General features: G+C 47.5%; 1 protein-coding gene across 6 annotated transcripts; it reads left to right on the forward strand.

Annotated features, from left to right (window-relative positions):
* The first annotated feature begins 839 nt into the window (after window positions 1–839).
* Window positions 840–10,561, forward strand: LOC119146278 (CCHC-type zinc finger nucleic acid binding protein). Of its 6 annotated transcripts, none has more exons than XM_037383697.1 (5): window positions 840–951; window positions 7,765–7,884; window positions 8,153–8,248; window positions 8,435–8,636; window positions 9,571–10,561. In XM_037383697.1, the coding sequence occupies exons 2-5, from the start codon at window positions 7,782–7,784 to the stop codon at window positions 9,686–9,688; spliced, it is 519 nt and encodes a 172-aa protein (XP_037239594.1). In that variant the 5' UTR covers window positions 840–951; window positions 7,765–7,781; the 3' UTR covers window positions 9,689–10,561. The 6 variants fall into 6 exon arrangements, with proteins under 6 accessions (XP_037239594.1, XP_037239600.1, XP_037239599.1 ...); XM_037383703.1 differs by having other exon boundaries at window positions 913–951; window positions 8,156–8,248; window positions 8,438–8,636; XM_037383702.1 differs by lacking the exon at window positions 840–951 and adding an exon at window positions 1,263–1,412 and having other exon boundaries at window positions 8,156–8,248; window positions 8,438–8,636.
* The last annotated feature ends 239 nt before the right edge of the window (window positions 10,562–10,800 follow it).

Raw genomic sequence — 10,800 nt, forward strand, 5'->3', positions numbered from 1 at the left:
ACGTGGCCTGGGCGCAGTGCTCAGCGCTGATGGGTTTGCAACATTTCTAGGCAAAAGGGAGAGGGTTTACATAAAAGTTCGCATGGCCAAGTACTAAACGCAGTAGCCACAGAGTACTAGACCAAGTAGCAGTATTACTTATGAGATTCGTGTGAGGCGGATTATAAGAATGTAATTCTGTTCAGTACTCGACAAACATTTTCCGTCGTGTGTCTGTAATGTGTTTAAATACCAGAGCACAGATCACCGGCACTAATGAGGTTATCGGCGTCTGGTAAGAACCGCGGTTATACCGCCCAGCCCCGCGTCCACCATTTCCTAGCGCTGCCGGCGGCCGGGCCCAGCCGCCGGGCCAAGATGGCTGCCGCGCCGGCGGGCCCGCGGCGTGCCGGGAGGAGGGGCCCAGCCCCCCGCCGCAGGCGGGCACGGCCCCGCCGGCCTGTGCCCCGAGCTTCAGCCCGGTACCGGCGGTGCTGTACGCAGCGCCCGCGGCGGGGCGGCGCAGGGAGAGCCCCGGCGGGGGGACGGGGCCGGCGGCACCGGGGTACCGAGAGGCACAGCCCAGGCCCGCGGCGGGCGGGTGGCCCGGACCGGCGCGGGGAGCAAAGGCGGCCCGGGGGCGAGCTCTCCTCGGCCTGGCACGGCGGGGGGCTGGCGGCAGCCGGCGGGGCAACGGCAGAGGGAGGGGAGGCAGGCGGGCAGCTCCCGCCGGCCGGCCCGGAGAGGGTCGCGCCGTTGCGAGCCGCCTGTCGCAAGGCCGCAGGCCCGCGGCCGTCCCGCCTGTCGCTGCCCTCCGCTGCCGCCGCCTGCTGCTGCAGTACCGGGGCGGCCCGGCGGCCCCTGGCGGGAGGCGTCAAACGGGCGCCGGAGCTCCCCGCACTGCGCCCTTCGCTGGGACACCCGGCACGGGGGAGGAGGCGGCGCGGGGAGGAAGCCGGAGCTGCCTGGGCGGTGAGTCACGGTGCGAAGGGCAGGGAGGTACCGCAGAGCCTGACAGGAGCCGCTCCGTCCTGCGGCGCCCTGGGAACAGCGCGGCGCGGCCCCCCCTGCCCCGGCGAACCAGGCCGGGCCGCTGCCGCCCCTCGCCCCGCCCGCCACCACGCGAGCGGAGAGGCTCGGTGGGCGGGCCCCGCCCACCTTTCGGCTACCGTGGTTGGGTGGCCCCGTCTGCAACTGGGATTGGTCACCCGGAAAAGAGGTTGGCGCCCATTGGCTGAGAGGTGCCCTCCAGTGAGCCGTGCGCAGAGTAGTAGGGAGGGGCGGGGTGATCCGGGGGGAGAGTGCGCGGGGCCGTGTGCAAACCGCGTGTGGCGCAGCCAGAAGGGACCCGGGAGCAGGCGGGCAGGGCCGGGCAGCGCGGGGCCTACACTTGTCCGGGCGGGCCACTGCCGCAGCGGCTCCGGAGTCCTCAGGTAATGGCCGGGCCGGCCTCGGCCGCGGGGGGCGGGGAGCGGGGAGCTGCCGGGGCTGCCGGCGGGGAGCGAAGGCAGAGTGCGGGGGGGATGATGGCGCTGGCGCACTCTGGCCTAGTGCGCGGGAAAGTGGTGCCGAGCGGCCCGGCTGGGCTGGGGCGCGGTCCTTTGGCCTGGGGGCGGCGGGTGGTGGGGGGGGAGCGCTGAGGGGGAGTGGGGCGGCGCGGGCCCCGCCAGGGCGGGCGGCGGGTGAGTCAGACTCCGGCGGGCGGCGCGGGGGGAGGCCGCGCTTCGGGGGGGAAGGGGGCCGGGGCGCTGGGGCAGGCCGGGCAGCAGCTCCCGCCCGGGCGGCGGCCCGGTGGCGGCGCTCGGCCGGTGGGCCGGTGGCGCCGTGTCCCGCTGGTCGGGCCTGGCGCGGGGCCGGCGGGCTGCGCTTCACGGGGCCGGGCCGGGGAGGGGGAGGCGGCCGGGGCCGGGCCGCGGCGCGGGCCGCGCTGTGACTAACTTCCCTGTGAGTGAGCGGCCGCAGGCAGGCCGGGGAGGAGATCTGGTGAGACCAGGGAGCTGGGTGGAAGGTGGCTGAAATAAAACTGTTTATTCTTTTTTTTTTCTTTTTAATTCTTTCCTCTCCCTTCTTTTTTTTTTTTAAACCCGTGCTGAGCTCCCCGGCGCGGTGGCAGCGGGGCGGCTGGCGGGGCCTTGGCCGGGCGCACCACGTGGCTCCCCACGTGTGAGGCTCTGCCGGAGACAAGAGGGTCGAGGTGTTGCAACTATTTGTCTCCCACCACAGGCATGGATGGTGGCCTGCTCCAAATCCAAATGTGGCCTATAAATGGATAGGAAAAATAGCCTGTGACATCTACAGATCGTGGACTAGTGGAGCAGCCTTTCATTTAAGTTCCTGTCAGACATAGTTCTCAAGTAACCGCTGTTACTCATTTACTATTCAGAATTGTTAAAGCAGTTATTAAACTTAATAGGGTGTTTTATTTTCATTTCAGCACTTAATCAGATCCCATTGCCACACAGCGTTAGGGTTGCCTAGTCCAGTTTTCCTCCTGAGCACAAACTTGCCTAGAGAAGCAATCCTGCATCTGTCTTCAAAGGGAAGAGGTTAAAGGAGTTCAGCAGGGCTGTGCAACAACTTTGAGAGTTACAGGCTTAACCTGCCATGTTTTAAAACTGATTTTGATAGTGTCTGGACTGAATTTTATGTGAAAAACTGTAAGTGTTGCAGATGTTGTTTACTTCAGGCTTAACATTTTGTGCCGATAGCAATAAAAAATAAAAGGGGAAGATGGTAGAATGTGCTTATTTGGTAGATAATCTGGAGTGTCTCCCACTCTATGTTATGTTGTATGCATAGGCAGAAAGTGCTACAGAGTCACATTTTTAGTGAACTTTTGCTTTCCTGATTTGAGTCAACAAAGCTATCTCAGAATTACTAGCCTAATTGAAGTCATGATATATTTCTGGCCTCTCAGCAGGTTTCCAAGTTTTCAAGTTTTGGTTAATATTCAGTATTCTTGGAGCACCTTGGCTGTGGAGTGTATTGGGGGAGTCTAAATGGATTGTAGGGCTTGGCTTTCCACCGCTGCAAGTTTTCCTGAAGTTTCAGACTGCTGCCTTTCAGAACTGGGGTATTGTTATCTGGTGGTCAGAATGCTTAATTTTGTGTCTTCTTCTAGTGAGGACAAAAGCCAGAGACAGGAGCATCACTAACTCTCTCTATAGTGTGTTTTCAGGTTACAGATGTGGAAGTTCAACCAGCTGAATACTCGGTAGCTTTTGTGAAAGTCGTGTCTGTGTTCAATTCTTAAAATGCAGTTATTGGGAAATAAAAACTCCTCACGGGTAGCTTTTTTCTTGAAATGACTAATATTTTGACTTCTCTTTTGAAACTAAATGCTAGAACTTATGCTAGTAGTCCTTTCTGCCTTTCAGTTTGCTTATCTTACAGGAGGGGAAAGCTAAGCTGCCTGTTATATAGGGGTTTCACCATGTTCAGGCTGCCTTGTCAAATTCAGGTGTGGTATTGTAGGTGGATCACCAACAGCCTGGAAGGAAACTGCTGATGATCAAGTTTGCCTCTTTGGTATAGCTGACTGGCCAAAGAGCTCTTAAGTACGCTGGCTTTAGCAGTGGCATTTATCTAGTCTGTCCTTTGATTGAAGTAGTGAAGTCCTATTAATACTGAATAGAAGTGATACTTGCAGATTAAAGAAGCACCTGGTAAGTATAATGAAGATAACTGCTCCTGTTATTGTTGGGCTGTTGAATTCTAAGGAAGTGCTAGTATCCAGAAAAATCCATGAGTAATCTCAGAGGTGAAGTTCAACTTCCTTTCTACTATGGGGAGCATAACTTTTTGTTTGTTAAAACAACTTCATCCTCAGAGGGCATCTAGGCTAAAAGCCATAAAAAAAGGAGCGGTAGTTGTTTCCATCAGATGGGCTACTAAACCAGGCTTGGATGTTGTTGGATCTTGCGTGTGAAGCCTGCAGATTAATAGCACATCTCCTGCTTTATAAAGTTCTGAATGCATATTAACAGTCAAGCCACAGAAAGGCATGATCTTCCACTTAGAAGTTTGATAAAAGAGTATCACTAGAAGAATCACAAACTTTTGTTACTCTGAAGCTGGATACTTAAGTTGTGCTTGGAAGCTTCAGATTTGATGTAAGAAACCACAGTGGTGGCACTTCCCACTTGGATCTTGGAGCTGTTTTTTTAGCAGTAGGATAATCTTACAAAACAAAATAAAATTCATCCTTAATTTTTTGCTGAATGGCCGCGGGATGATTTATCTCAACTTGAAACTACCAATACAGAGCTCTGTAGAAGGAGTTCAGATGAATGACACTTGTTTCCTTAGTAGAAAGGTAAGGTTTGAGGGCAACTGAACTTGTGTTTCTTCAAAACTGTTGCAATCTAGTCTGAGGCAGTGGATTAGTATCTTGCAGAATTTGACCTGGCTCAGAAATACTTAGTTGAGGACATAGTTTGTTTTCTGTTACTTATTTTTGTGTCCTGGTGAGGTGAAAATACAGTTCTGTGGGCTGTCGAGGGGGAGGCAAGCTGCTTTGTGTGTGCTTTGTGTGACACGGTTGAACTGTGGAAGACACTAATAGATACAACTTCAGTGAAAACTTTCCAGGAAGACTTCAACAAGTACTGGAGGTGGCCTTGATAGATAAAAGGAACTGCTGGAAACTTGCCTGTGATGACAAAATGGAGGAGTATTGACTAATAGAGGAGAATGTGAACTTGGTTGGTTTTCACTCATGGGTGATTTTTTTTTTTTTTTCTCATGGAGGTTACTGAGTAATGTAATGGTGTCCAAACAGGCTGGAGACTACCCATTTAAGGACTTGTCTTCTGAACCAGCCTCTTCTCCTTAAAGGTGGCTGTTGGCTTTATCTGAAAACTAAATCCTTTTATTGGTTTTAAAAACCAGTTTACACTGGTGGGCAGTTTGGTCTCATGTAAGGTTTCTTAGAATGTGGGGTGAGTAAAACCAGTGTCAGCTGCATCCACCTCTAGCTGGTGAGCTTGTTTTTGTTTCAGATCCTTTACAGGAAGAATGCAGAAGTTAAACATTAAAATACTGGTGAGGAGAAATTCCAGGCAAACTGGTACTTCTATCATATACTTAGGGTATCTGAAGATGGAGCAGCATGCTTTGTAATCGTACTTCTGTGGCAGCTGTAACCTTCAAATATCTGAGTCCGGGGGGAAGAGGGGCCTCTGAAGATAAAGGGTTTTAAATGAATCTTTCTCAAATAGCCTTGAAGGATAGTTGTGCAGAGAATGTTGTTTGGCGAACTAAGATTCCACAAACTGAGTAAGAAACCTAAAGCCAATTTGATGTATACCAGAGGAAAAGAAACTTCAGGTTTTCCTCTTGAGGGAGTAGTTAAAAGGGAAACGATTTTTTAATTGGGTGTAAAACTTCTCAGGTTCCTTTGGGGCAGCAAGTAGTGAGCTTTTGGCTGTCGTGCAGATCCTGACCCTGACTGGCAGATGGACAGACTAGATACAGGCTGGCAGATCAATCTTAGTATAAAAACTTCTCCACTGTGTATCTAAAGCAGATCTAGCTCACCTATTAAATGTTTGTCTTTTACTATATGTTAATCTAACTTTGTTAGGATCTTCACGTGGGTAACTGGTGGCAATATTTGATCCTGTCACATACGGCTGTAGTCTCAAGTTCATGGTTTAGAACGAAAGCCTGGTAGTTGTTAGTATCTGTAAAGGTGTTGTAAAGACTTTAGAAGAGTTACAAGTTGTGTGAAGAATATACCTTGGTATATAACTCAGAGACCCCCGTCTTGTCTGCTTTAAATTAAAAGCAGCATCAGCCCTTGTGCTTGAGCCCAGCTCCTGCAGTTGGCTTTGCTTGTGTTTTTCCTGTTCCGCAGTGTCAACATGGTTGCTATGAAAACAGGCATAAACAATAGCACACTGAGTGCCAGCTGCTGCCACCACAGTCGAATGCTCTGCACCCTTAGGTGTCCTAATAAGATAGTTTGGAATCTTTGAACACCGAGATGAAGCAGAGAAGACTGTTACATGTAAAATCCAAGTATATCTCTGAAGTGTTCAGGCAACCAGTTGTTTTATTCTCTTTTAGATCTGTTTAAGATCATCTTGCAACCTTTCATTTGAGCACTTTGAGTGAACACCTTCATCTGGTCGAGCTGGAAGGCAGATGTGGCATTACAGAAGTAGCATACTAAGCTTGTATCTCTTGTACTTTAAATACTGAGGGTTCTGCTGAGGTTGGAAGGATGGATAGTCACTTCTGTGCTGAAGATGATTGGAGAGAGGAACTGTTTTGAGGGAGGAGTAGCTAAAAGCTGCAGTAAGCTTGTCCAGCATTGCAGTACTTTAAATAAAAATTCATGTTTAGATGTACTCTCTCCATTTAAGAGCTAAATGCCAGGATGCTGATTCTAGTTCTTTCTTGAGGTCTTGTTCTATTGTTCTGACTGCTTCTTTAGTGGCTTTCTTCAAGATATAACTTGTGAATGCTCCTGGTAATCTGGGATGTTGCATGGTTTGGGGGGGAGGGAAGCATTCTAATGTGAATAGATTGTAGGGTTATGAGAAGAGGATTACCTTGATGGGGAGATCAGGTAAACTGCCAAACATACCAAATAATGATTCTGTTTCTCTTGGGTTGAGAATAATGAATTGGGAGAGAGCATGTGAAGCATTTAAACTTGAGGAGACTTCATCAAAACAAAGCTTGACAGAGGTATTTTTAGACCGGTGTACTTTAAACTTGTCTTCAAGCACACTTTTAAAAAAGGCTTAAATTTAAATGTTTAACTTCCTTGTTCTTCTTCTAGTTCTAGGAGTCTTGCGTAACTGTTTTACAGCTTAGGGGAGTTGTGGTACTGTGACCGCAGTCTGTTTAACCTGCCCCATCCTAACCACTGCCTCAGTGGCCTGTGGCAGACTGACTTTCTGCTCCACGAAATGCATACCTCCGTTCCCCAATATGGGCAAAAGAAGTGGTTTGTGCAGTCTCGGACAGGCATGCCTATCTGATGTTCTCCCAGCATTCTAAGGATGCTTTCCAAGTTAGCCTTCTAGATATCTGGCAAGTGTCTGGTGTCTTTTAGGGAAGCCAAATGTCTTAAACATTTTCTTTTCATGTAAACCTGGGAGTTAACCTGTAGCTCAGGCTGCATACTTAATATACTGCAGTTGTAAATCTTGTTTCCCAGAGTTTACCTGTGATATAGGTCTTAAAGAGCTTAAGTATTCAAATGTTAAGCTAATGTGCTCTTTAAGGCTTTAGGTTTAATAACTGCCTATTCTTACAAGTAGCTGCTAGGATGAAGCTTGATTACTCAATAAATGTAGTAGTTGCCAGTCAGACACTTCAAGAGAAAGCCAGGAAGAAAAAAATTTGTAGAGGGAAGTAGCTGGCTTTTGCGTTTTAACTCTGGGAAATAAGAAGGTGCATTACTGAAAGAGAACAACAGTAACCCTGGTAAGACAACAGTTAAAGGGGTCTACTTCTTTTTCTCCCCCACTACTAAGCATTTTACAAGGTCTTGAAGTGAAGACTGTCTACAGAAACTGAACAGAGGAAACACTACGTGTTACGCTGGTTTTGGGTTTGGTTTTTTTTTGCTGTTCAGAGCTGCCTTACTCCAGGCAAAGCTTATCCTCTACAGTGGTTTTAGTAGTCATGATCAGTATTGTAAAAGAAAGTACTGGGTAAGCCAGAAGTCCTGCTTGGTGTTCACTGTGGGAAACCTCTAAATTTCTTAATTTTAATGTGGGTTTTGGTTGGGGGAGGAGAAGGTGTTCTAAAAGTGTCTTTCTTCCTCAGGCAGCTAATCTGCAGCCATGAGCAGCAACGAGTGCTTCAAGTGTGGACGTACTGGCCACTGGGCTCGGGAGTGCCCTACTGGAATTGGCCGTGGTCGTGGGATGAGAAGCCGTGGCAGAGGTGATTGGTTGTTGTGATTTTTCAGTATTTGTGTAGTAAGATCTCTAGCTGACCACTCTGTAGTCTATAAAACTGGCTTTGTCAGTCCAAAGTGAAGAAGCTGGGACATAGACTGGTAATAATTTGGTTGGTTCTTACCTGTGCATAAGAATTTTGCCCAGGGCATTAAGTTAACTTGTCAATTCAGCTGGCAGTGTCCTTGATGAACTCTTAGAATATTCTGAACTTAACCCTTAAGCCTTTTTTCTCTCCTGTTACCCATTTCAAGCAGGCTTCCAGTTCATGTCTTCATCTCTCCCGGACATTTGTTACCGCTGTGGTGAGTCTGGCCACCTTGCCAAGGACTGTGATCTTCAGGAGGATGGTAAGTATCACTAAATATTCTACCTCTTCATTCATATGGACAGAGATCTGGGGTAGAAGAGAAGGATACAGTACACTGATCAAAATTCAGTAAAACAGTAGCTGTACGTGTCCTATATTACAAGCATGCTACATCTCACTCTACCAAGGTTTTATAGTCTTGTTTGGTATGTTTTTCTTATTGTGGAAGCCTGCTATAACTGCGGTAGAGGTGGCCATATTGCGAAGGACTGCAAGGAGCCCAAGAGGGAGAGAGAGCAGTGCTGCTACAACTGTGGCAAACCTGGCCACCTGGCTCGTGACTGTGACCATGCAGATGAGCAGAAGTGCTATTCTTGTGGAGAGTTTGGACACATTCAAAAAGACTGCACCAAAGTGAAATGCTATAGGTAAGAACTGATAAGACAACTGCAAAATGTACCTTAAGTGACACATGCATTGCTGAGTCTGATTTTTGGTTAGGAAATGAAGCCTAAACTTTGGCCAGGTAGCCTAGTTGTTTTAAGAGTTATCTACTGTTCTTCAAAACAAAGATTTGTAACACCTGCTAGCCCAGTCGAGTAATCAGTTCAGTGATGTGCATCTCTGGATGGCCAGAAAAATGCAGATGTTAAATCCCTTGAGCTGTACAGGAGAAAGGGCTCTATGTTTGTGCTACAGGCAAGTACTTCCTGTTACCTTCCACAAAAAGATAAACTAGAGTTGGGTACCCTGTATCCTCTGTGGGAACTAACAAACTCCAGCTGTACAAATCAGTTGACTGGCACAGCCAGCCCCAGTGAGAATATACTTTAAATGTCTTGGTTGTAGGAACTACACATAGAAGCAGGTGTTAAATCAGTTTGAAATGCCAGCTTCAAAATGCTGCCTGGCTTTCACATGCAGACCTGTACCAGAAACAGTGCCTTCCTGAGTGCAGTATTCTGCACTCCTGCCAAAGTTCCCTCCTGTGGAGGAAGGAGAGAGAACATGGTGTGTTTGAGTTACAACTACTTACTCTCAGAACAAGGCTGAACTGCAGACAGAGGCATTGAAGCAGGCAAAACCCAGCACATGGTAAAAAGAAAGAAAACAAACCACCCAACTTCTGTGTTTGATGTAGGGTGGTTTTGGCATATAGTGATTAATGTGAGTTGAGGAGTTGGAACAGTTCCTTGCTCTGGTGAGGACAGAAGCTTGCCTTGTCAAAGAATTTTGGAACACTAAAACAGAAGTCTTTGAGTGCAAGAACTAGTGTTGTGTGAGGTTTAAGTAGACAGAATAGGATTGCTTTTCTGACTTAACTTTTCTGGATGTCTTTGATAAATCATTTGCTTTTTCCAGGTGTGGTGAAACTGGCCATGTAGCCATCAACTGCAGCAAGACCAGTGAAGTCAACTGCTATCGCTGCGGCGAGTCAGGGCACCTTGCACGAGAATGCACAATTGAAGCTACAGCCTAATTATTTTCCTTTGTCGCCCCTCCTTTTTCTGATTGATGGTTGTATTATTTTTCTCTGAATCCTCTTCACTGGCCAAAGGTTGGCAGATAGAGGCTACTCCCAGGCCAGTGAGCTTTACTTGCCGTGTAAAAGGAGGAAAGGGGTGGAAAAATCAACTTTCTGCATTTAACTACAAAAATGTTTATGTTTAGTTTGGTAGAGGTGTTATGTATAATGCTTTGTTAAAGAACCCCCTTTCCGTGCCACTGGTGAATAGGGATTGATGAGTGGGAAGAGTTGAGTCAGACCAGCAAACCCTCTCTGGGTTACATGGAAGTGATCCTATGCAGGAGGAAAGAAATTCTGGAAGTGTCTAAACTTCCTCATAACTTTAATTTTATTACAATGGCCTTGGATTGTCTGACCTCAGTAGCTGTTAACACCAAGTAATATCTGTATCAGGCCCTACCTAGAGCATATAGCTGAGTGGGAGTAAACAAACAAGATGCACATGCCTGTTCATGGCCATGAGAGAGAGAGAGAGAAATCGGGAATAAACTTAAAAGTAACAGTAATTCAGTCAATGAATGTTCATGTTGGAGATACAGAACGTAATGGAAAGCTTTTGAGTAAATATTTCAAAGTAAATCTGAAACCCAGACATCAGTGCTCATAGCATATACAATTTGGAGCTATTCAGGAGTTGCAAATAAATGCATTTTCACAGAAAGCAAGATGTTATTTTTGTATACTATATCACTTAGACAACTGAGTTTCATTTGCTTGTAATCAGTTTTTAAAGTAAGATGGTAAAAGCAATTGAAGTCCTAGAACATAGAAAATGTAATTTTAAACTATCAATAAAGCTGGAGGAGGAAGGGGAGTTTGGCTAAAGTTCCTTTTGTTTATTTTTGGTTTTCATGTACACAGTGCAAAATAACATATTAAAAAGGGGTATGTGGAGGTGTAAAAAGTTTTAGTTTGGACTTTTCTTTTGTACTGTCTTTATGTTAAGTCTCCATCAGGTAGCATCAAACTGTAAATATGTCAAATACGCAGCTGTTCTTCCAGGCTGCTGTGGATCTGTGTATGCTCATGCGAATGGGTTGTGTGGGCTTGTTTCATCCCTGCCC

This window comes from Falco rusticolus, chromosome 4 (assembly GCF_015220075.1).
Source record: "Falco rusticolus isolate bFalRus1 chromosome 4, bFalRus1.pri, whole genome shotgun sequence".
Classification (NCBI taxonomy): Eukaryota; Metazoa; Chordata; class Aves; order Falconiformes; family Falconidae; genus Falco; species Falco rusticolus.

What these genes read in the sequence shown, in the direction of transcription:
- LOC119146278 (XM_037383697.1), top strand. Translation starts at nt 7,782, where the DNA reads ATGAGCAGCAACGAGTGCTTCAAGTGTGGACGTACTGGCCACTGGGCT. An exon ending in CTGTGATCTTCAGGAGGATG is followed by an intron (nt 8,249 to 8,434) that starts GTAAGTATCACT and finishes TTCTTATTGTGG; the next exon opens with AAGCCTGCTATAACTGCGGT. An exon ending in ACCAAAGTGAAATGCTATAG is followed by an intron (nt 8,637 to 9,570) that starts GTAAGAACTGAT and finishes TGCTTTTTCCAG; the next exon opens with GTGTGGTGAAACTGGCCATG.